At 42.7% G+C, this 26,392-nt stretch overlaps 1 protein-coding gene across 1 annotated transcript in view; it reads left to right on the top strand.

The window, feature by feature from the left end:
• PAH (phenylalanine hydroxylase) overlaps positions 1-17,794 on the top strand; it is a 53,042-nt gene extending 35,248 nt beyond the window's left edge. The window contains exons 5-13 of the mRNA XM_054574618.1: positions 1,488-1,555; positions 4,400-4,596; positions 6,677-6,812; positions 7,878-7,947; positions 11,528-11,584; positions 12,381-12,476; positions 13,018-13,151; positions 16,346-16,461; positions 17,190-17,794. Coding sequence (XP_054430593.1) covers positions 1,488-1,555; positions 4,400-4,596; positions 6,677-6,812; positions 7,878-7,947; positions 11,528-11,584; positions 12,381-12,476; positions 13,018-13,151; positions 16,346-16,461; positions 17,190-17,236 — 921 coding nt within the window. The 3' untranslated portion in view covers positions 17,237-17,794. The remainder of the gene's footprint in view (positions 1-1,487; positions 1,556-4,399; positions 4,597-6,676; positions 6,813-7,877; positions 7,948-11,527; positions 11,585-12,380; positions 12,477-13,017; positions 13,152-16,345; positions 16,462-17,189) is intronic.
• Positions 17,795-26,392: the final 8,598 nt, after the last annotated feature.

Below are 26,392 nucleotides of genomic sequence, written 5' to 3' on the forward strand. Positions count from 1 at the left end.
TTCTCTTGTCTCCCTAGTTTTCTGCCACAACCCTCCCACCTCCACTCACCCCCTTGGGTAGGTCCAGCAAACCCAAGTGGAGGTCCTGGTTCTGTAGTTAAGGATTCTTGGGCAAACGGCTCTCTGAGCTTCACCTTCCCCAGGGAGATGTTCTCCTATTCTCCAAGGCACCTTGTAAGTGCAAAAGTCTACACTCCTTACTTTGGAGCTGTTGATGGTCATTTACTACTGACTGTTAAATAAGACTGGAAGGTGAGGGTGACTGTCACGATTGAACCTTAGTGATTGACAGCCATTAAATTTATCTTTGGAGTTCGAAGTTTGGAGGTGTGTTCTTCATCAGCCCAGAAAACAATTTCATAAAAGGTTATGCTAGTCCTGCTTGGAAATCAAATCATGGTGCCCAATTTTCTTACCACATCATCTCAAAGCAACTTACCTTCTCCCAGAAGAAGTAGACCCAATGGTAATTCTAATTTTTCATATTCCTAAACTTTTTTTACCTGCAATTAATGATTCAAAACCACTCAATGCCCTAAGGAAAATGAATTATACTTTGTAATAATCATGTCATAGAATGTTTTCTAAACAATGATCCTAACTTATCTGGAACTTAGGTTTGGAATGAAAAAAATGTATGGTAATTTTGCTTTACTTTTCCAGTGTGAAACATTTGCATTTCTTTATTTCTCAAAATATATACCTATAAGTGAGATCATACAGTATTTGTTTTCACTGTCTGACTTACTGCACTTAGCCTAATACCATCAAAGTCTATCCATACTGTCAGAAGATTTCCTCATCCTTTTTTATGGCTAAATAACATTCATATGTAATGGAATATTGTTCATTCACCCATCAATTAAACCGTAGGCTGTTTTCAGGTCTTGGCTATTGTGAATTATGCTGTAATTAACATGGGGGTACAGATATCTCTGTAAAATAGTCTACTTTACAAGTTTATTGTGAGAGTTAGAAATAAAATAAGTTTCTAGCACACACAGACAGGCTCAGAGCAGGCAGTGAATAAATGGCATTTTTAAAAAATTGCAATGACTGTAAGCATATACTGTTTGTCTGTCAAGAAGTTAGGAGGCAGTGCTGGACACTTACCATTAGTCAAGCATTTAGGGGATATTGTATATCTTCATCATAAATGCCGATCCTACTGGCTTGGCCTAATGGAGCAAGTGTCCACTGTAGAAATGCTATGGATGAGATTTCTTTAAAACCTGTACACCCTTTGCACTTTGCAATCCTGTGGCACAGAGGTTCACACCAAGTTGGAGGTTTTGTTAATTAACATGTCTCCCATCATAGTGGTAGGAGAGCTTACCCTCAGTTTCACTGAGACTTTATTTTCAGGGTACAGTCAAGGCAAGGAAAAACACTGTCCAAGGTCAAGAGCTCCCATTCAGAGTGTTCATAGGTACACAAGGCCTCTCCCTCCAAAGTCTCGAGATTAGCAAGTGTCTCCTTTCTCCTAGGGTTTTAAAGATCCCGTGTACCGAGCCAGACGGAAGCAATTTGCTGACATAGCCTACAACTACCGACAGTAAGTCTGCTTACTTTGGTTGGTGGGGGAAAGAAAGAAGAGCACACTGCTAGCCTGCCTCTCCCTTGGCCAAGATGGGAAACATCAGCATGGAGAACCCTGCCATGTGTGCGCGCGCGCGCGTGTGTAGACCCTCCCTTTAATAACACCTGTTAAAAAAAATCCTGCTAGACAAAACAAATTACCCACTGGCTGGGGCCCAGCTCCCTTCTCAGGCTTTGTTGTGTAATTATGCAGTGATGTCTGAAGTGATTATAAAGGGCCTCAGTCCTGAATAAAGGAGCCTCTGATATTCTCCATATTAAACATGGAAGAAGGAAAAAGAGAATCATTTACATTCAAGAAGCAGTTGGTGAAATAATGAGTCACGTGAAGTTCCAGGCGAGCCAGCCTCAGCATTCTCCTTTCATCCACCCAACCCAGCTGTGAAGGGCAGTTTTCCGATGAGTGTCTTTTTCCCTCTCTTGGATTCTCTGCCCCTCTCCTACCTTCTTTTAGCCAAAGGAAAGTGCAAACATCAAATAGGTTATTTGGAAGAGAACTAGTGTGCTATTTTGAGTCCTGAGGAACCATAGAGATGCTACCATGGGAAACTTAGTGTCTGGGGGTCTGAACCCCATTCCTGAGTTCAGGGCATGAGAAAAGATGTGCACCAGGAGAAACTTAATAATTGGCCAGAACACTGAGTAATGGTTCTTTAGAACTTAGACTATGAGGGTGATAAAGGAGATGATAGAGTTCTATTCTGGAGACCAATTCACCTGTCAAATGAGAAAATTTCCTTCCCTGAGTGACTCCTCATAGTGGAAGTATCCAGAGCTGTGCTGAGTTTGGTCTAATGCATGTGGGTTTTGGCTGGTGGCAAGCAGGAACCACAGAACCTGGGGCCTCTCTCTCCTCTCCTTACCTTTGTCCCAGAATGGCAGGTGGACATCATCAAATCAGTTAGAGACAAGAGTCCTTCTTCAGCTCATCAATAACAATAGATCACATTTATTATCTCCCTGCTTTGTCCGGGCCTGTCCTAAACACTTTATTTACATTATTTCATTTAGTCTTAGCAGTAACTCCCCATTTTCCTGATGGGAAAACTAAAGCTTAAAACAGTTAAGTAACTTGTTAAAGACATACTCTAGTAAGTGGCATGTTCTGGTTTTGAATTCAGGCTTGTTTAACTGCAAAGTCATTCTCAATCACTTCCCCGAGTGCCGGGGAGCCCTCAGAGTCAGGAGGTGTTACTTCTCCATCTATTTCACTTTCTGCTCATTTCTCTCCTTCCTTTCTGAAGTTTCTTCTCAGTCTCCTCTGGCCAGCTCCTCCCACCCCAGAAACTACAACATCTTTCAGGACTCAACTTTGGCCTTCTCCTTTGCCTTCTGCCACCCTCCCTGCCCACAGCCTCCACATTTGGGTCTCTAACACCTTTCCAATCTTTGCTCCACATGGGAATCGAACTCATGCCTCATGAATCGTAGAATCTCGGTATATTGATCAGTTGATAAAATGTGCTTCTGAATAGTCAGCCCATGCAACAGCTGCACAGGCTAGGCTCAGAGAGGTTTACTAAATTTCCCAAGGTCATTCAGCTATGAAATGGCACAGCCAAGTACTGACCCCAACTTTGCTCGTTTCCAAAGCCTGTTCTTTTCCTTCATCAGCACTTAGCCCTGAAATAATGTCACATCCTCAGGCAGGGCCTTACCTGATGTTCTTGTTTTAATTCCTGCTGGTTGTTACAGGGCCTTGCCCTTCTCTCAATACTTAAGCAATCATCTGTCTTTCCTCCCTAAGTCCTGCCCGCCTCTCTGTAGAACATAACAGGGACCTTGCTTTCCTGTCCTTGGATGAGCTCCAATTCTGAAAAGGCAGGGGCGACCTAGTTTAGGGCCTGGTGATGACGAGCTGTTTATCAGATAAGGACACCCACTGTGCACCCTGTTAGGAAACAGGCTGGCTGCAGCCTGCAGAACAGTCCCTGGGCTTGGAAGGCCGGCTTTCTTTGGTTTTATTTTATTTCGCTGTTCAGAACACAGCTCATTCATAGACAGTTTTCAAAAGGACCTTTGGAACTAATGACTCTCAAACTATAACGTGTCACCTGGGAGCTTATTGGAATCTAGATGCCTGGACCCTCCCTGCCCCCACAGATTCAGGGTCTATGGGGCTGGGCCAACATATGTACTTCAACAAGCTCCCTGTAGTTCTCTTACGTCATGGCAGAAGATGCTAGGTAAGCAGATTGTATGCCTAACATGCATTTAAATACCTTTATGACTTCCCAGGGGCTGAAATATAAATTCTAGAAAGTGCAAGCCCACTAAACAAGAGTCTCAAACTCATGGTGCACATATTAAACCCACTTTAGGCCACAGATATAATTGCTTTAGTTGACATAATACAAAACTTTAATTGAACTTGAATGCCTTCCTTTAGAAAGAGGATACACTCTCCAGTTTTTTCAGCCCCACCCTCTTATTACCTATAGCTGCTGGTTTATACATTTACATTACCTGTCTGGCTGGCCTCTGAAGGTAAGTGAATTTCCACCTTACTTAAATAACTGGAGAGATAAGAGAGCAGAAAGGCCAAGTGACTTCCCAATGTGACAGCAAGTCTTTGGTGCAGTGGATGAGGAGAGACCTCGTATTGTTGTTTAATCAAATCAGTTGAATGTTTCCTACACCAAGAAGTAGAATTTCCCTCTTTCAAACAACCTATGAAATGCACTGGAGCCCAGGTGGTGGCCGCTCACAGACCCTGGCCCATCTCCCCCTGCTGACGCTCCTTCATCCACCACTGTGCACCTGCTGAGCCAGAGACAAATAACTCATGCCTGTCTTCTAGTGGGCAGCCCATCCCACGAGTGGAATACACAGAGGAAGAAAAGAAAACATGGGGGACGGTGTTCAGGACCCTGAAGAGCTTGTATAAAACCCACGCTTGCTACGAGCACAATCACATCTTCCCACTGCTGGAGAAGTACTGTGGCTTCCGTGAGGATAACATTCCCCAGCTGGAAGAGGTTTCTCAGTTCCTGCAGTGTAAGTCCACGTCAGGGTCCAGGCTACAGGGGCAGGCGGGGAAGTGTGTTTGTGGCAATGCATTCACGTTGATTCTCCCAGGAAAAGCGAAACGTCACTGCTGAGCTCCAACTCCCCGCAAAGGCACCAGGCATGAATTTAGCCTCATTGGTGCCCATGAAAAGTGTTTTATTTTTTTATATGCAAAGCCCAGGTCTCTCAGTCAGGGTTCTCCTTGCACCTCTGTTATGTTATGAGAGGCTGCAGCGTGCCTTTGTGTAGGTAACGTGCTGTTTGTGGGGCAGAGCTAAGGGCCCTGAGCTCTAAGTCTACATACATCCTTCTGGTATGAATCATGCTCCGACTTTCTCTAGTTGGGTGAACGGACCTCAGTTTTGACATCTGTCCAGTGGGGCCTGTGTCAGCCTTTTAGCCTTTCTCAGGGCGATTGTGAGAATAAAATAAAATGTTGCGTGGAAAGCACTGGCACAGTGATATATCTGTGGGAGGTGCTCAGTGCACTGGGGCTCGGTGCATTTGCACTCTGAGTACCGCAGTGGAGAAATCCATTCTTAGGGTGACCGCGCTCTTCAGTGCATTTCCAGGAAGATAAGTGTTTCCCTCTCTGCCAGGAAGGGTTGTTAATTCAGCAAAACCAAAACAGAACAATCAACTAACCCATGGTAAACACCCACCTGGAAGTAGAATGCAGGGAAGTGGGTTTATAGGAATGAAGAACTTTCTGTGCTTCTGAGCTCTGTGGTGATGGTGTGGTCGGCCCTGGGGCAGGGAGCCAGAGAGGCTGTGTGGCAGGAAGGGGTGGCAGCTGGGACAGATTGTAGATGGGCTAGATGACCTTTTGGGTTCCTTCCATTGAGAGAGTCTTTGCTTCTCAGATCAATAGGAGAACGAGAGCTCAAGCAGAGCGAACTTCGCTCTGAAGGCCCAGGGAACATAAGTAGAGGGGTAAGGGGGTCCTAAAGACATTCTTTTGCTAATTACCCATGTATCCATGGCCAATAATAATAAAAAGAAAACATTAATATTAACAACTGGGGAGTTAGATAGTAGTAATTAAGAGAACACCTTCTGAAGCCAGGCTGTCCGCAGCTGTGACCTTGGACAAGAACTTGACCTGCTTTGTGTTTTAACTTCCCCGTCTCTAAAGTGGAGATAGTAAATGCATCTACCTCACTGAATTTTTATCAGGATTAGTTAGTGTGTATAAAGTGCTTAGAACAGTGTCTGATAGATGGCAAGTAATGCACAGTGTTAACTATTATTACCGTGTTCACTGTTCACTGTCATTCTCCACCTAAGTCTGACAGGAGTTGAAAGATAAATACGAGAACCAGAATGACGAACAAAATGTCAGCCTTATTGCTGATAAAAGCAGCTTAGAGAATGTGGTAGAGAATGTGGTAGAGATGTGCAGCCCCCATGGACTCCCTGATATTTCACCCCTAGATTAGGTGAACTTATTTGACAATTCATTGGCACAGTGTATAGTCCATTGCATGGCCAAGAGCAGGCCAGAGTGTGTTTCTTGGACAGACAGTCAAGAGAGAAAGGGGAGACAGTGTGGAACTGAGAATATTCATTCCTCTTCCCAAGGGCTCCAAGGAGAGAAGCCACCGCTTCTCCCAGGGTGGCCTGTGTGAGGTGCAATGGGGAGGCCGGGTGCTCCTTTCATATTTTTCTCCCTGGGAAGTGCAGTGAATGTCCCCTCTCACTCTGGAAACAGGACAAGGGGGGAATAGGTGTTTCGACTTAACAAACAACAATGACAGCTACATTTATTGGATGTTTCCAAAGTGCTAGGTATGGGAAAGTACTTTATTAGCTCTGTTGATTCTTAGAGCAATCTTAAGAAGTGTTTATCCACGTGTTGCAGGTGAGGAAACTGAGGCTCAGAGAAGTGAACTGACTGGCCCACACCCCCCCGCTGGCAAGCCCTGGGGCAGACAGTTGAAGCCCAGTCTACCTGGCGTTGGCACCCATGCTCCTGGGTAGCTGCGTGTGTTGCTTCGCTACCTAAAGCTTCAGGGCCCTCTGGCCCTGCTGTGATGGGTATTGAGTTTTCTTTCTCCCTGCTCCCCAGCTTGCACTGGTTTTCGCCTCCGGCCTGTGGCTGGCCTGCTTTCCTCTCGGGACTTCCTGGGTGGCCTGGCCTTCCGAGTCTTCCACTGTACCCAGTACATCAGGCATGGGTCCAAACCCATGTACACACCCGAACCGTGAGTATGGTCCTCCCACCGCCAGCCTCCAGCGAGAGCGTAGGCCACCTCTCCCTCATTCGGAAATGAGGGTTGGGTTCATTGTGGACGATCTTTAGAACAAGTTGCCTGGATTATTTGATTGACATGAAGAGAAAAACTCATCTCTTCTAGGGATTTTCTCTCTCCAAACAGATAGACCATACTGATCGGAAATTTGGGCATCTTGTGAGCTAAAGATTCAGACCTCCCCTGGCCATGGGAATGAAAGGTCACATTCAAATTTCAAAAGGATTGTAGAAGTCAGAGCTATGAAGTTTCAAATGGGAACAGGAAAACAGGCGGCAAGCTCTGTCATCACCTAAATACACGCCTAGATGAGTCTAAGCTTTCCTTGCCTAGATTGTATTTTGGTTGAAGGTACAGAATGGCTGGAGCTACACTGCTTACTTTTGAATTTAGCTGTCTTCTTAGGCAGCTAAATATTAAGTAATGTATAGAAAAAGTTGGCAGGACACCCCAAATAGTCTTTCTCTGCCCACAAAGTTCATTACTTTAAATCAGAAAAGATCTGTTTTTAATGGATCTGGCACATAAGGTGTTAAATCAATGTGTTTTTTTCTCTGATTGACCACTGCCCACTCCAAAATAAGAGAGGAATGGTACTATTAAATTTTTTAAAAATTTCCTTTGGGGAATACCTGAGCACATTGGATATGCCCAGGAATGTCAATGCCAAGGTGAAGACTTGGGATGGAAAGTGTTCATGACCCACAGCCCACTCAGGTGTATGAGAGGATGCCCACAGGAATATTTGCCCCTCTGCACCTCAGCGGGCATACACCTAAGACCCCCTGGCTGCTGTGTCCTGCCCTGTCTTTTACTTTTCTTTCCCCTTCCTTCTTTTCTCTTACACCCTGCCTCATCTCTTCCCAAGGTTTGCACACCCCTTATTCTTGGAAGTGAGGTCATAAACCTGAATGAATTACTTCATTTCTTTCTGCCCATTCCTTGTGTGAAAAGACTGAGTCTAGCTCACGTTGTAACCCTTCTTTACTCCCAAACTCTGTGCTTTCTATCTTTCAGCGACATCTGCCATGAGCTGTTGGGACACGTGCCCTTGTTTTCAGATCGCAGTTTTGCCCAGTTTTCCCAGGTGAGGAGTGAACCTCTTTAGCCTTCTAGCTACAGGGGTGAGACCTCGGTTGCTCAGATAAACTGACACCATGGAGGCGCTCCCTTATCTTCTGGAAGGTACAGTTCTGTGCCCCCCCTGAGAGGGGCGTATGGTTCTGTGGAGAGGGCTAAATATCCATTTGAGAGACCGCAGAGTGGGATTGGTGAATTGCTCATCTTCTGAATTATATTGTTGAATTTGCTAATCTCACTTGTCCTGCCAGGTATAGTTTAAGAGCCTTTTCGTCCATGAAAGCTTCCTTGGTCCCCATGTAGAAGTAACCCTATCTTCTCAAGCAGTCATTTGGCACATGCTTTCATTAAGTAAGATGACATTTACCAAGAATTCAATGCCAATAGAATCCAAAGCCAACTCAGAGTTGGCAAAAAATAATAAGCTGCTTGTTTTGATGATGGTCTTCTTACTATCATCAAAATAACAGTCTAGTTCTTGATTCATCTATCACAGTGGTGACCAGGTTAAAAAAATGCCTTTGGGGTCAGTGAAAGAATCCTACTTGTGGTCTCTGGGCACTGGCAGGCAGCCTAGTACTATGGTTGGGGAGGGGGAATCATGAGATTGTTGAATGATGAACTCATAGGTGCCACTGTGCCACCCATCAGCTGTGTGACCTGAGACAAGTAGCCTTGCCAGGCCACCCTATGCTTCAGTATCCACAGATATGGATCAATAAAAAGCCTTAAACACACACACACACACACACACACACACACACACACACACACACACAGGATCAAATAGAATGACCCATGAGCAAATGCTGGACTGAGGATGAATTTCACAATAATGGAATTGTATGTGAATTTTATAAGCAACTGGAAGAAATAACTATTTCTACTGTTGAATGAAGAGGCTACTACTTAATATCTGAAATAGATAAACAAACAAAGAGCTGAGTTAATTGCTTGTTAAGTAAAGGAGAATTGTACTTGTGAGACACAGCCTTCTCCAAACAAAGAAAACTACTTCTTTTATGTAGGATTCTTGGAATTGTGGAGTTCAGAGATCACTGGACTTTTAGAAGTGGGAGTGTTTAAGAACTAGTTGAACCTTAAGTGTGGAAGTGTTATGACTGGACTGAGGTTACTGCTGAGTGGCGGACTTTCAGAAGTGTGGTTCTTGCTGCCAGGATGTCATTGATTGTTTGGGAAGCTTTAGAACCAGAGTTTGTTAGTATGGCCAAAGATAAGTCAGTGTTCTCAGAGAATAGGAACTTTTTGTCCTCACCACCAGAAGCTATTCCACACAATCAGAGGCTAAGTAACAATCCTTCTTAGGTCATTTCCATTTTGTGGAGCCTCACAGAGGAATGGACAATAACCTGAGTCAAGAAATGGAAGCTGTGGGCCATGAGGGTCACATGGTTTCTACTTTGACCTGGGAAGTCCCAAGGCTGAGAAACATTTTGAAACTTCCCTGGGCACATTCCTTTTTAATCTAAAAGCAGAACTTGCTTTCTGCTAGAGTGAAAGATAGGGTAGGGATGGAGCATAGGGAAATATTGAGACCCCATGTTCTAAGCAAGCCCAGGGCTCACAAGGAATGGTGACTACTGGAACAAGGTATCATTTTGATTTTGGATTTAAGACAGACTTAGGACTGTGGCATTTCTGGAGAGGGGATGGGGAAGGGGCAGGAGAGTAGAGCTAGGTTAAGCCAGTATCTAAATTTGGTTCATTTTAACTAGACAGCATTTTCCCAGCATGCAATCTGGGCCAGGTATTGGGTTTAGCCTGGGTAGAAATACAGGGGTAAAGACCATATAGCTTTTTGCTTTATAGTGGACTTAATTCCTAGTTCTTCTCACTGTCTACATTAATTCCTTGGTTATCTCACCCAATATCATAGCTTTGAATACTATCTTTACCCAGATAATGAACACATATCTTCATCCCAGACTTTAATCCTAAAACTTAGATTTGCATATCCAATCACCTATTCGATATCCCCACTTGGATGTCTAGCAGGCAACTCTATTTATCCTATCCAAAAGTAAATTCCTGACTTTCCATTCAAACCTTCTCCCCACAGCCCTCCCTATATTAGTTCATGACAACTGTGTCTACCCGGTTTCTCGAACAAAAAGCACTTGGGGCACATAACTGCCTTTCTCTCTTACATACCTAAAACCAACCCTTCAGAACATTCTAAGTGTTTTACCTTCAAAATGTGTGTAGAATCTGGCCATTACCCATCATGTTCACTGCTCCCAACCTGGCTCGGCTGCTAGCATTTTTCACCCTGGTGACTACAGTAGCCTCCTAACTGGTCTCCCTACCTTTACTCCCAACCCCCTGGAGACTTTTCTTACCCAGCAGCCAGAGTGAATCTTTGATGACATAAAATAAGATCTTGCCACTTCTCTGCTCAAAACCTTGTAATGGCTCCCCATTTCACTGAGAGGACAATCTTAAGCCCTAAATAACCAAACAGGTCCTACATGATTGGGCTCCAGATTCCTCTTTGATATCACCTGCCACTCCCCTCACCCTCTTATTCTGCTCTAACTACACTGGTCCCTCCCTCTCTGTTCCTTGAACCAAATGAATTACCCCTCCTTACAGAGCTTTTCATTGAGTGTACACTTGGCCTATACAATGCTCTTCCCTCAGATGTCAGCAGAGTCAAGAGCCTCACTTTCATCAAGTTTTTGCTCAAATACCATCTCAACAATGCTTACCCTGGACCCTATTTAAAATCACTCCTGGCACTACTCCCACTCCGGGCACTCTCAATGCCCCTTGACCTTTTCTCCTTTTGTTTCTTCCAGAGAACTTATAACCTTCTAACGTACCCATGTATATGCTTAATACGTATTGTCTGTTTCTACCCACTCAAATGTAAACCCCACGAGATAAAGGATCTTGATCAATTTTGTATACCTACAGCCACATAGAATGCACTCAATGAATACTTTTACAATAAATTAATGCATGCAGTAAAGGCGACGTGTGTGTGTCTGTGTGTGTGTGTGTCTATACACACACTGATGCAAGGCAGGCTGAAGCAAATGCTGTAACAGACAGAGACCACTAGAGAAATTATACAGCTGGAGATGTGATGAGAAGTGGTCCATGACATTTCATACCCTCCAACTATACGAGTATATACCTGGACAGATGTCCAGCACTTCTCTTGTGATGTCTTCAGGATATATGATCAAGACTCACTTAGCACTCAGGAATGTTCCACCTCTGCTGTGGGAGAATAATCACTGAGTTGGAATCAAGAGATGAAGCTGTAGACACAAAGTACTGTGTAACCTTGAGCAGGTCATTGCCCTTTTCTGTGCCACTGTGTACTCATCTATAAATGGATACAAAGGACCAATTGTTTCTCCTACTCTAGAGATCTGGGGTTCTATGATGTGTGGTTAGGGAAGACTTGACAGAAAAATCAGGGTCTCTCTGGGCTCTTTTGAGGGCATCAGGCTAACTATCACCTTTCTGTGGTCAAGTACAAGGTTGAAACTGAAGATAAAGGTTGAAGATAGGCAGACCCCAGTCATGCCAATGACTCTGTTTCTCCACAATTACAGGAAATTGGCCTTGCCTCTTTGGGTGCACCTGATGAGTATGTTGAAAAACTCGCCACAGTAAGTTCCTGTTTTCCCTGGTGGGTAGTGGGAATGTTACGGGCTCTAGCCCTCAGGTTTTTTGTTTCTATCCTCCCCTGAAAGCCAGGTCATGTGGAAAGAAAATCAGAATGTGCTGGGTTATATTTGCACAAGTGAAATTTTACATTTTTACTTCTCTTTAATGGTTTGATTTTGAAATCAGCTGCATGCAGATATTTACATGTGATTCTAAACAAAGTGCCTTGAAAACAGCAACAGGCTGCAATAATCACCATTGGGAATTCTTGGGCATAAAGTGTGTGTGTGGAAGCAGTGACTGATGGGGTAATTTAGAAACAGCCCAAGTTTAGCACAAGCGAGGGAATGACCCCCCCCCCCCATTGATTCTATCACCACCCAATCCCCTGCCTCCCACTGTTGAGCTTGATGGAGATGCCTGATAGCTTCCATCAACTTAAAGAGAACATCTTACTCTAGTTGATACCATGGAGAAGAAAGCACAAGTGGTGGTGGTGGTGGGGGGGGGAATTCCTGTCCTAGAGAGAGGAATTTGTTAGGGGTATGCTTTTGGGGCTCCCTCAATACTCTCCCCCGCTACCACGCTTCCTGTTACATCCTGCATTCAGCTGACTCTTGATTCAACAGGTGATGGTGTAATGTGAGACACCAGAGACAGAGAGGTAACTCCAGGTCATGCTGATTCAGAGAAGAGACCTGCACAAATTCTCACCTGAGCAGGCTTGTCCTTGATCCTGGGGCCTCTGCTGCCTTCACCTTCCCTGGGGTGTGCTCTCAACTTGACTTTCCATTGCAGATTTACTGGTTTACTGTGGAGTTTGGGCTCTGCAAAGAAGGAGACTCCATAAAGGCATATGGAGCTGGGCTCCTGTCATCCTTTGGTGAATTACAGGTATGGCCCTAACAGGAGCCAACAACGGATTTAAAAGTGGGGGAAACAGCTGACGATTCTTTTTTTCTTGGTGCTATGGAAACCCCATTTATATCCATTCTGAGACTCAATCCTGAGGATTAACCTCAAGTGATTGGCCCCTTAGCAGATATGATTTGATCATGAGTGTGGGTGTTAGAAATTGAACTGCACGTACGCAGGTCCCCAGGACAGAAGGGCCTCTTGATTCCAAGGCTGAACTGTGCATACAGATGTATGTACACACATGCCAGAAAAATGTGGTTGGCTCCCACATCATCTATCGATCACCTTACTTGAAAATGGTTGGAGTGAATTATTCTTTTCTATCTTGTCTGTAAGTTTTAGATGAGCTATAAAGGGTGGTATCTAGTAGATGCGAAATAATTTAGCTTACTGCACTGGCCTGGGGTGCAGAAGGAAACAGGATGAGATGGGAGAAGGTGTACAAATGGCTTGTAGGAGGCAACAGGGACCGCTGGCCCTGATTTAACTATGAAAACTTTCTACTTGGGATTTACAGTACTGCTTGTCAGACAAGCCAAAGCTCCTGCCCCTGGACATGGAGAAGACAGCTGTGCAGGACTACACGGTCACAGAGTTCCAGCCCCTGTATTTTGTGGCTGAGAGTTTTAGTGATGCCAAGGAGAAAGTAAGGTGAGTTGGCAACTAAGGTGGGTCAGCCGCTCTTGGGACCTCCTGGCTTAATCTGATGCCCCTGATTTGTGGATAGTGGGTCGGGAGGGGGACCCCAATGCCCGTAGCAACAGTGTGCAGCAGACAGAGCCTTCCACACTTGTCCCTTCCCACCCTCTGTTGGGAGGGGCTCCTGAGTGGGACCCTGTTTCACAACTTATTGCTTGGAGAAGCCAATCCCTGCAGACTACTCAGCCACCTGATCCTCGTTCAATGCAACCACCAAGTCCACACATTGAACCCCCGTGGGTACAGTGTAGCCATAGAGGTCCCTGCACCAAATCTCTCTTCGAAATCTTATAATCTGGGGGAGTCCCTTGTTCGCTTTATTTTCCCACACACCTGCATAACTTTTTCCCTGATTTCCTTTAAATCTTCACCCACATTTAACCTTCGTGCATCTTTTTTTAACCAACATATTTAAAATAACTAATTAGCACCATCCCAGCACTCCTTTCCCCCTCTTATGATTTATTTTTCTCTTTACTACTTACTAATGTCTACTATTCATATATTATATGGTTTAAAATCCACAAGGATAAGGATTTTGTCATTTTTGTTTTCTGCTCTTCCCCCAGCCCTTACATTGCCTGATGCACCGTAGTCACTCAATAAGTAATTAGGAAATGCACCAACCTCGGGTGCTAGCTAGCAAGAAGTTGATGGAATATACAAGGACTGTGAAACTCTCAGCCCACTGAGCTGATAGCTCTGCCATTAACCTGCCTGAGCAACTCTCTCATCAGCAGGAGATAGGCCAAGCAGAGGGTCTACCTGGACATGCTTATCTTGATACTCACCATTTGTTACCATATCTTTTTAAAATAAATGATTAGTGAAGGATGATAAACATGAGGCATATAGGCCTCTGGGATCCTATGATGCTGAACATGTCAGCTTTCAATGCATTGGACTGAGGTCATGAAAGGTAAAATTCTCACCATGAGTCTACACGGTTTGGCTTAAAATGACTCCCTTTCTCCCCTTTCTTCCAGGTTCTGAAGTCCTTCCTGCCACTCTTTTCCAATTCTCTCCTAAGCCTCTACCCCTCCCTAACCCCTAAATGTTCCCTTCTGCCATTCCTGTGAGCCCATTAGGGTTATGGGTTTTAGTGGATTAGTGCAACATTCCACCTGAGTAATAATAATAATAATGATAATAATAATAACAGCAACAACAACTGGTAAGATGCCTATTACTTATAATTACTAAACACTATTCTAAATACTTCCATATATTGATTCATTTAATCTTCAAATAAGGCTACAAAGTTTGCAAATGAGGGTACAGAAGCATAAAGGGGTATAAGTAACTCACTCAGGGTCATGCAGCTAGTAAGTGGCTTGGCCAGGGTTTGGACATGGGCAGTGGGGCTCAGAGCCAGTACCTTTCACACAGGGATCCCATTGGGATAGGACCTACTGGAGACAACTCCCTAATTCAAGAAGTAATAAGTCCCAGACCCACAGGGAAAAGCTTGCCGGGAACTGGGCCTGTAAAGCCTTTGGAATCCCACTTGCGTTGTGGGTGTTCAGGGCCCAGAGGCGACATCCACAAAAGCTCCATGCTGCAGAGAGGCATCTTGCAGAGACAAAGAGAATTCTAAAAAGAAGACTCAAAAATAAAATTAAATTAAAAAAAGGAGGCTCACAAAAGGAAGGAATCTGGGCATCTCTGGAATTCTCAAGAGGCTTCCAGTTAAGATAAACCAACACCAACCTCTTTCAGTTTCAAGATTCAAGTTCTAGGCAGAGACAAGGCTGAGTATGGTCATGTTCCTACTCCTTGGCCAAGGGAAGCCTGGGCCCTGAGACTCAACTCAGGTACATCGGTGGGGTAGAGGTAGATGACCCAAAGCAAAAGTGAGGTGCACTATGGGAATAAGGGACGAGCTGCAGAGCAAAATCAGATATGTGTGGCATGATTCATGTCACCAGCTAGGCTGAGAAATCTCTTTTCAGAGAAGAGGGGAAGAGGTATACTTAACCGTTTATGCTTCACAAGTCCCCAGTCACTAATAAAAGATAACAGCTAGCACACGTGTAGTGCGTACTCTGTACTGTAACTGCACTTGCTACAACCCTCTGAGGTAGTCCTGCTCTTGTTCCAATGTTTACAGAGGAATAAGGAAACTGAGGGATAGAGGGTCCCTTGCCCATGGCCACAGGGGTGGTCATTGGAAGAGGCAGATGTGAGCCCAGGCATTCTTGCTCTGGAACTTGGGTATGCAACCACTATGCTCCACCACTCTTGCTAAACTTGGAGAGCCCTACTAGCCTCCCTTGTCATTGACTTCTCAGTATGGCAGTTTCTACTGTCACCAGAAGCCAACTTAGAAATATCATTTGTGATATCTCTGCATTTTATAGGTCACTTTGGAATATCTTGTTAATTATATTGCTTGATGTCCCTCATAAGGCTCTCACAGTACAATTCTTCCAGACCCAGAGTAATACAGAACACAGGCCTAGTGAAGGATCAGATTATCTGGGTCTTTTCCCAGCTTCACAGTATATCGCCAGTGTGGTCTTGGTAGTCACTTAACTTCCCAAACCTCATCTGTAAAATGGGGATAATAATAGTACCTTTCTACTAGTGTTTTTATGAAGATTAAAATAGGAATAACAATTATAAAGAGCACAGAACATTTAGAACTCAACAGAGTTCTTGGTACATAGGAGGCACTCGAGCCATGCTAAATTTCATTAATAATGTAGTGTTTTCTTCAACTCTTGAGAGCTGTATTTCCTTTCTCACACTGACTTTGAAGCATCTCAGAGCTTATTTTTTTCTGTAATATTCTTTAGCTGGTTTTTTATACTCGTTTTATTACATTTTATGTAACAATGAGAATTTTAGCCTTATTGTAACCTGTGCTTTTATTGTAAGCTGCCTCTGTCTTTTTGGAGGTAAGTGACCAAAAAAAATAATGTGCATACATGTGTTTGTATATTCATACAGACAAAAAAACAGCAAAGGGTTTCCAAGAGGACCCTGCTAAAACTCCACTTCACTTCCCAGCCTGGCTTCTAAACTCCTATTCTAATGAGTTTTCAGTGCTCCTAGTAGCCAAGTGAAATGCCACTGAGAAATCTTGCAGAATTACATTTACCCCAAATGCTGCCCTTCACTCAGATCTATGGTTTTGGTTTCAGGAGCTTTGCTGCTACAATCCCGCGGCCCTTCTCTATTCATTATGACCCATACACCCAAAGGATTGAGGTCTTGGACAATACCCAACAACTTAAGATTTTGGCTGACTCCATCAATAGTAAGTAACATACTTTTGAGGTAACTCCCTCTCCCAGAAAAACAGGGTTGTGTTTCTTGTTTTCACAATAGGAATGGTAAGAAATTTATTAAATATTGAAGTAAGGAGAAAATCATCTCCAGGTAAAAACATGGCATGAATAAGAGTGGCTTCATCGTATCTTAGGCCAGTGGTCTAGGCTGCGTTATCTGCTTAGATTGTGCATTTTCAAACCTAGTGTGCATCAGGATCACTTGGGGTGATAGTTAAAGATGAATAGTCACGATTCATAGCCCCAGACTAAATTCACTAAATTTGTGATGGGACTTGGGGGTTTGTGTTTATAATAAGGTCCCTGGTGATTCTGACACAGGAGTTTTTTATGAAGCACACTTTCATGTTCAATGGCTTAGCTCCTTATAAGCATTAATGGATGGTCATGTAAAAGAGAAACAGAACAGCTGGCGATGTGATTTTCCTGGGAGAGAACTCCTTTGCTGAGAAACAGCTTATGGAAAGAGGAAGCTAATTCCATTAGTAGCTCTAGCACTTCCTAAAACTTGTAACTACCTGTGCCATAACTGCCCAAATTCTATCGCCAGAGCTAAGCCACGAGCTCCTTGAGGATTGGGGCAGTACCTAGCATCTCCATGCATCCTGATGATTTCCCAGTGCTCTACACTTTGTGGACACTTGAAGGGTGTTGTTGTTCATGATATGAGTGGTTCATCTTTTTCTTTTTTTTGTAGGTGACTTTGGAATCCTTTGCAGTGCCCTCCAGAAAATAAAGGCATAGACAGAACTGGGTCTGTCAATTGAGAATCTGTTGATGGAAATCCAACTACTTCTTTTATCTGAAAAAGTCTGAAAATCAAACCTTAATTTGAAATGATAGCCTTAAGTCATTTTTTTTTAGCAAGATGAGTATTAACAAATAAGTCTAAGTTTAAGTAATTTGAAATGACAGTATATTAATACATACCCAAGAGCATAATGGTAGATCTTTTGGGGTTCTTTGATTTAGAGATGATAATCACATATTCTCAATTGAGTTAAAATTAATAATCTGTTATGTTTCATCAAAGTTAATTAAAATTTGTAACCTGCTTCTTTCAAACTTCATATTTACCATGGAGAATTCCTAAAGGAATAGCTATCACTCAGTGTAAAACACAAGCCTGTGATTAGAATTGAACTTTTGGATTTACATAAATCTTAGCCTACAAGGGTCATTTTCTATTTCAGTAATCTGTGATTCAATAACTGCTTTGTTATGTTACCTATGAAGATTTTCTTTAATTCAGGACCTTATTAAATACTTATAAACATTAAAGTTCATAGTATAATATCAACACATCTCTGTATGTTTTATTGCAACCATAAATACTGCTGTGGGAGATAATAGAACTCCCCGCCTGACTCCTACAACTTGCACAACCATTTTCCAGTAATTGTAAAATTTGTTTGGGGAGACATTTTGAAGACTCTTAAGATAAAACAGATGTTAACTAAAAGCCAGGCCGGTAGGTAGTCAATAAATAATCATTGAATGAGTAAGGGAATGCTTTATTAATTACCAAATGAGAGTTTTTAATTATGTTTAAAAACTTAAGTGGTTACAAAATTTTGCACTTCCAAACAGTTCTTGGAATGAAATCTTTCTCTCATTGCCTTAGAAATATATTAGCTGGAGAATCTTGTGACATGAAAGAATAATCTGAGCCTCTAATTGCCAACCCTTTGCAGAGGCTCATTGTGATAATCTAAGTCATGTCTGGATAGTCAACAGACTTCAACTTTTACATGAACACTGGATATCTGAGAGAGCAGGGAGAGCAACAATGTCTGAAAAATAAGCTATACTTTGGAATACTTTTCACACTATTTTAACATTTCATTTTAGAAATAGTTAAATCTTAAAGGATTTTCATCGCATTTCTTTAAGTGTGATCCTCAGACCAGCTGTGTCCCAGCTCTACCCACCTAGAATATCTGAGGATGGGGCACAGACACCTGCATTTTTAAGTGCCCCAGGTGATATTTTATGCCCATCCAAGTTTCCTGGGTACATTAGATTTGAGAAAACCTGACTTCGAGTGATCAGCCCTCACACAAATCGCTTGCCAACTTTGGACCTCGGTTTTACTCTAACAATAAGGGAGTTACACTGGATGAATCAATGTCCCTTCCAACCCTGACATACTATTCAAATACTAACACGTACCTTTAAACAGATGTCCCTAATTCACTAATAGGGTGTAATAATACCCACCTAAATATGCCAACTCGGTGGAAAGAGTAATTTGGTCTGAATGTGTCTGAGGTTTCATTGCTTTGGAGCTGGGACTTTCAGGTCAGTATCTTTTTCTTCCTGCCTTTGTAGAACCCATTTACAAGCACAAATTCTAAAAATGGAAATGGACTTTTTCACTGGTGTTCCTCGAGAGCCCATATATTTTGCAAAGGGACTATTTTGATAAATATTTGTTTATGTCACATTAAATGTAAATTAGATAATTTCTTGACTTTGGAAATGAAATATTTATAGTTTTTTTAGTCTGAATATTTTATTTTGTAGCGGCTTTTAGTCCTACTGAAAATAATTTAGTGTGTTTGAAGTCAAAGCTTAGGGTAGGTTGTAATTTTGTCAAGAAGAAATTACATACTAAATGAAAGATAATCTTTGAATTTTTAGTAATGTGCTACTCAGAACTTAGTCTTTTTCATCTGGATATAAACGCCCAGCCTACAACAAAGAGATTCAATACATTTCTGTATGTAGTATTATCATCTGCTTAATATCCACTAAATGAGCAGTTTTTTTAGAAATAATGGTAATGTTTTACAGACAGCTAACTGCTGTGTCTAAACAAAAGAAATACATCTAAGGACACTATCAGTGTGTAGTGTTAGTGCTCAATAAGTTTCTGAAAGGAGGGATCTAACTTTTAATTCTATGTATCTAAGTCATGTAATTTAATTGTGTTTCATAAAAAACAAGAACCTTTGACTACTTTTTTCTCCTCTGAAAGCCTTAGCTTTCAATAATTTTTAAAAAATTTCTCTGTGAGTTGAATTATAAGGAGTGTAGTAAAGAGTGTCTCTCACAAACTTTGCACAAGAAAAAGTTGAGAAACAACTAAAGTTGCAATTTTCCCTTTTAAAAACTATTGACAATTTTGTGTCATCATTGAAGTTATGATTTTTAAGACAAAAATATCCCTTATACTAAGCTTGCACTATATTATGCTTAGGTAGTTTGCATTTACATTGTTTCAATAATAACTTCACCATGGGAATGCATACTAAATGTTTGTTAATAAAAGGAAAATTCATCATGAAACTACTTTGTTTTCTCTCGTGGGGCTGAAGCAGTCAGAAAGTAATGAGTGATTTCCCTCACAATTGCAAAAAAAAAAAAAAATCACAGAGGAGACAAAATAAGAAAACTTATAAAAATGAACTTGGCAAAGGAAAGAGAAAAATATTTCATCAACGCTTCCTCTTCCCAGTGGAGTGTGCTCTCTTTCTGTCTTTCTCTCTCTCAAACACACACACACACACACACACACACACCCACGCACACACACCCTTTTCCTTTGAACTCTAAGAAGCTACAGGATGAGTTGGGACTGAGTGCGGGACTCTGTCAGTGAAGGCACAAAGTGGTTGACCCTTTCTTTCAGCCTCCACCTACTGTGCCGGGGCTGGGGAAACGCTTTAAAACTGTTCCATACATGGCCTCCAGGCACTAGCACCACCCAGAAGTGAAGAATTAGCCTGGAAAAACAGCATTAATTGCAAAGGATAACTATCAGCCTAGGAAGGTTTTCGAGCTTCTCCAATGTCTGCCAGAGACTGAGGAACTCAATGAGCTCCCCTTCCTTGGCCAAACCAAAATAATCTAATATCCGGATAGATAAGGAGGAAACGTTTCCCAAACTTTTCATTCCCAGAATGTCATTGGGAAAATCAAGGAGACAAGAGACTCTCTTCAGAGTTCCTCTTGGTGGGGGTGGGAGAGATCTGTTTCTCGGTGCAGAGGGCAGCCTGGGATTACAAATTAGCGGTTTTAGGACCTCGACCGGGCTCCTAAAAGAGTATGCCTGAGGCGGGAGATGAGAGAGAACAGACCGGACCGAGCTATCCGTGCCTTCCTCAGCAGAGTTTCTCAGCACCGAGGACAGCACCCCCTGCCCCCCCCCCCCCGCCCGCCCCGCACCCCCACCCGGTCTCCCGGGGATATCCCGGGCAGGGAACCCGGTGGTCAAGCCCCAAAGCCTATCTTTTTATGGAGCAGAAGTCAGGAGGGGTAAGGAGCCCAGCAGGAGTCCGTACACAGACAAAGAGACACAACTCTGAGGATTGTCTCACTCACTACAGACTTGGAATGAATTTTGACTGAAGAAAGAAAAGAAAGAATGGACAAGCACAACATTTATTCCCTTCGAGTGTTTATAAAGACAAAAGTCAGGTACCCTGTTTTGGTTAGTGGGGCATTGCTACCTGACACTATTTGAGATGGAAGATATAAATCTTTTAATAGCACTGCTCTGGCAATCTCGATTTAAATGCTGATTTTCCATCAAGCTGAATCTACTTGGAGAGAGACTCTTAATCTCCCAAGTCTCAATTTCTTGTCTTTAAAATGTGAAAGTGTCATGCCTACCTCATAAGACTGTCACAAAGGTCAAATAACATCTTGTGTGTATAGAAACCTCTCAATAATTCTTAGCTGTATCTAACACAAAGGGGAAAAATTGAGACAACTATAATAGAATAATCATGATTTAAAAATAAAATTTAATTGTATCTAACAATTTAAGATGGGTATATGAAAAGGGAACTGACTGTATAAGAGAGCTTATTTTCCAATGATATATTGGACAAGGATTTGATCTCCAAAATGTATAAAGAACTCATAAGCTCAACACCAGGAAGACAAACAGTCCAATTGAAATATGTGCAAACGACCTGAATACACACTTCTCCAAGGAGGACATACAGATGGTCCACAGACATATAAGATGCTCAACATCACCAGCGATTGGCGAGGTGCAGATTAAAACCACAATGAGATTCTGCCTCACACCAATCAGAAATGGCCATCAGTAATAAATTTACAAAACAAGTGGTTTTTTGGGTCACTCATACACATTCTTTAACTAGTCATTTCTCTTTCTTTCCTCCCTCCTTTTCCCCCTCCCCTCTGGTTACTGTTCGTTTGTTCTTTATTTCAGTGTCTCCGGCTATATTTTGCTTGCTTGTTCATTTTGTTGATTAGGTTCTAGTAATAGGTGAGATCATATGGTCTTTCCCCATCTGGCTTATTTCACTTAGCATAATGCTCTCCAGTTCCATCCATGCTGTTGTGAAAGAGTAGGAGCTCCTTCTTTCTTTCTGCTGCATAGCATTCCACTGTGTAAATGTACCACAGTTTTTTTATCCACTCATTTACTGATGGGCACTTAGGTTGCTTCCAGCACTTGGTTATTGTTATTTGTTGATTTGTTTATGATGACCATTCTGATAGATATGAAGTGGTATCTCATTGTGGGTTTAATTTGCATCTCTGATGGCTAGGGATGCTGAACATCCATCCACATGTCTCTGGGCCCTGTGTATGTATGTCCTCCTTGGAGAAGTGTCTATTCAGGCCCTTTACCCATTTTTTAAATTGTATTGTTTGTCTTCCTGGAGTGGAGTCATATGAATTCTTTATATATTTTGGACATCAAACCCTTGTCCAAGATATCACTGACAATGATTCAGCAAGGCCATGTTTCCATCTATGCACCACCCAATTCCTGAACCTCCTTTTCTCCTCCCTCTCCTGGAGCTCTTTGAGCTAAAAGGGGGAATCTTTCATTTTTTTAGTCTTGGCTCAGAATTAGCTCAGGTGGAACTACGGACACAAGCTCCATTTTAAGAGGCTCAAACCTCAGCATTCCAAAGATCCAATTTCTATTTGATGAAATTAAAAGTTCTCTCTCCTCAACATACAGACCAGGGTAGTGGGTTTTAGGCCAGCCCTGGGAGTAGCCTACCCTGGATTTACCAGGGCCAGTCTGAGGGCCTGGGGATCACAAGTAAAGCTGAAAATGACCACGTGCTTATGCAGCACACACCTGGCGTTTTTCCACCTAGGCCAGGAGGTGGCACAGAGGAGGGAAATGGGGTAGGCAGAGATTCTGAGAGGGAGAAGGGTGAGAGGCATCAAACTGGTTAAAGTATTTTAAATCCAAAAAAGCAGATGGCACTGAGGGGGGACATGAAAAGAAAATTTCATATTCACCCAGGCAACAACATATGCTCTGGAGGGCGTTGAAATGTGGCCCTCAGATCTTGCCAGCAACTGGGTTACTTAAAACCAATTCCACGTCCATCCACACCATTAGACAAGATAAAACTTTCTTCTTCTTCTTTTTTTTTAAGGCCAAGTAATATTCTACTGTGTAAATGTCCCATAGTTGTTTGACCCATTTATCTACTGGACACTTGGGCCTCCTCCATATCTTGGCAATTGTAAATAATTCTGCAACAAGCATAAGGGCTCTTTATATTCTTTCAAATTAGTATTGAAATCAGCCAGTCAGAGAGAGAAAAATACCATATAATTTCACTCATATGTGAAATCGAATGAACAGACTGACCTAACAAGGGAAATGGGGACAGACTCATAGATGGAGAGCAGGACGCCAGCTATAAGGTGGGGGAGGTTAGGGGGTGGAGGGATTGAGCAAACAGGAAAAAGGACTCATGGACATGGACAACAGTGTGGTGATTTCTTGGGGGTGGGGGGGTATAAGGGGACAAAGTGGTAATGGAAAAAATAAAATAAAGATTAAATAAATTAAAAAAAACAATTCCTTGAGCAGGTTAATTAAAACTAATTCCTGCTCCACAACCCGAGGCCCCTCCAACCCTTCAGCAGAAGATGGGCGGGCTGCCCTTGGCCTTAATTATCTACGCGTCCACGTTGGCCAGAACCACGGACAGCTCCCGCCCCGCGTCCTTTACCCCTCGTCGCCTGGGCAGTCTCCAGTTCCAGCTTGGGTGACCAGGAGTGTGGCTGTCTGGATTGGTCGCCTCCTGCCCTCCATACCCCCCGCAGCCAGGTGTCTTGTTAAGGGCTTTGAGTCCCGTCTTGAGCTAGGAGCCCCAGCAAGGGTCAGAGCCCGAGAACCGAGAAAGGGGTATCAGATAAAGACCGAGATCTGCTGCTCTCTGGGAACTCAGCTTCTGCGTCTGAAAGGCAGCACCCAGGGAGATTACAGTGGGGAGAAGGCAGCCGAGGGCCTGGGGAGACTCAGGGTGGAGGTGACCTTGCTTATCCTTCCGAGGGAGGCTGGCATGTCAAACCAGTGTGTCTTGGAGGGACCACTTTGCTTTGGGTCTGTATTGGCTTCCAAGTGAGGAAAAGGGGAAAGAAACCTGTCAGGAGCCTCTTTGCACAGTGGGGCTGATACTCCCCAGGACTATAAGCCCAGCCACCCTGCTTTCCCCTTCACACCCCATCCCCAGCTCCGCCTCACCTGGCCCTTTGGTGACAGAGTTTGGTGAGATACGGAATTTCTTCACCCATGATGGCCCTTTCCCCAGTTTTACTAACCACTGGGTAGTCTCCACGCTCCCCACCGCCCCTCTTTCCAGATATGCTAATCTCCAGGTCCTGTAGAAGGGGTTCTTGCCTTCTGCGGGAAATTAGGGAGCAAATGTGCGATCTGTCTGCTTCAGGCTGGTCTTCTTCGCTGGCTTCCAGTTTAAGTGTAGGGGCCAAAAGCTCAAGGAGAAAAAGTATTCCTGTTTTTCCAAGACTAAAGAAGCTTTTCACAGATACAGCCTTTGTTAAAAAAAGCTGCACCTTTCTGGCTGTGTGTGTGTGTGTGTGTGTGCGCGCGCGTGTCTGTGTGTGTGTGTGTGTCTGTTGGGAGAGCTATGGGGAGCATATTTCAATTCAACTGAGTAACACCTTCTAAGGCTTTGGTTTCTGTGAACCCAAAAGGACTCAGGGCTGACCCAGGAGACAATGGTCAGAGTGGAAGTTTGGATCTATGTGAAGGTGGGAGGAGGGAGAGAAGATGAAGAAAGAGGAGGAAAGATTCCCACAAAGTTTGCTTCCTGGTTGCATATTAGAATGAGAATGCAGACATCCTATTGCCTCTAGCAATTTATAATTTAAACCATTGCTGCTGGTTGTGGGCATCTAAACTAGAATCAGAGGCAGGAAGCATTTCTGGAAGGGAGTTTGAGAATCTGAAAACTAAATAATCAGTTAGGCTTAACCCAGTAAATTCAATGGGGAAAATCCCAATTACCTGACATCTTTAGGCAAGGGTTAAATGCTCTAAGAAGACACCAAATTGGGGACTGCAAAAAGATACATGAAGATGATTTTTGTAGCACTTTTTGTATTAACAAATACTTTTAAACTAGCCAAATATCCATCAGTAAGAGATTGTTTAGATGAATTATAATCTCTATGCTGGAATATTGTGCAGGATCTAAAAAATAAAGTGGTACTCTTCGGGAAGTCTAGGAGATATTATTAAGTAAAGAAAAAGCATGATCACATTTTCATTAAAAAAATGCTATCAATCACAGAAAATAAAAGATTGGTGAAAACCAGAATGTCGACAGGGCTTACTCCTGGGGCTTTGATGGGGTTTGGAAACTGCTCTCACTCTTTACCTTATATACTATTTTAATAAGAAGAAAAATGATATAATTAAAAATAATTTGAACATTGTTTTTCTGTTGCTTTTATTTTCTTTATTTAAATATTTTTGTAATAAACAAAATATCACTGAAATCAGAAAAAGCAAGTACATGAAGATGTCAATTACTGATGCATCTCTTCCATTTAATCCTTTGAAACAAAGATCCATGCTCTAGAATCCAAACCTGCTGCCAAGGCCAAGGGTGCTTTGTCTCAACTGGAAATTTGCATGAATATGACCTTCCTACATCCAGTGTGAGCCTTTTTATTGATGCCTTTGAACAAGAGCACAGAGATACATACATTCACTTGGAAGAAAGAGGCATATGGAATACTTCCTTATTTCTACCTTCTGATTCAAAACTGAGTAGAGAGGAAGTTTTGTCATTTCCCCAGATTAACTATGCTAACTAACCTTGTCTCATTGTAAAGGTAGTTCCTAGAATTGTCAATTGCTACAGAATACTCAAAACTCTGTCCTTGTAAACCATTTCTGACTAAGACAGGAGGACATAGTGATTAACCAAGGAAGTTGAATTCAAATTAAAACTTGGGTTTTCTATTCCTTGAATAGGTGGCCTCAAACAATTCATTTACTACATCTTGCTTCTGTTCCCTCATCAGTAAGGTGATAATACTGTTCTCTCATCAGTTAGGTTTGATAAGAGTATTAACTAAGATAAATCTATAAAGAGTTTAGGAAAGTGCTAAGTATAGATTATTATCACTAACACTGCCTAGAAATTGCTAATCAAGGAGCAATGGAAACCTATAAAAAGCAACTTGCATCTTTTCTGGATTAATATATCCAGTGTGGCCAAGAAGAATGGAGTTGGAGAAATGGGAATCGATTAAGGAGGCTGAAGCTGCAATCTGCCTACTTAGATGGAATAAGATGATGGATTTTAAAGTCAAGACCCCCTGGATTCAACTCCTGCCTTTACCATTTACCAGCTCTTTGCACACAAACAATTGTTACTTCTGTGTACTTTATAATAACAAAGTGCCAACAATAATAGTGCCCACCTTATGTGGCAGCTGTGATAATTAAATGAGTTTCTAAGCATTCAGTAAATGTTAGATACTCCATGTCTCTTGCCCCCTAGAAGCAAAATTGATTCAGAAGCTGGCAGTGACTCACGCATATCCTTTGGCCTTTCTGCATCCATGCAAGAAGGCTGACTACTAACCGCCAGCTCCTGCGCTTGTCTTCTTGAAAGTGTTATCTGGACT

The sequence above is a fragment of the Pteronotus mesoamericanus genome, unplaced genomic scaffold (genome assembly GCF_021234165.1).
Source record: "Pteronotus mesoamericanus isolate MK-2021 breed Mesoamerican mustached bat unplaced genomic scaffold, CSHL_Meso_final contig_263, whole genome shotgun sequence".
NCBI lineage: Eukaryota > Metazoa > Chordata > Mammalia > Chiroptera > Mormoopidae > Pteronotus > Pteronotus mesoamericanus.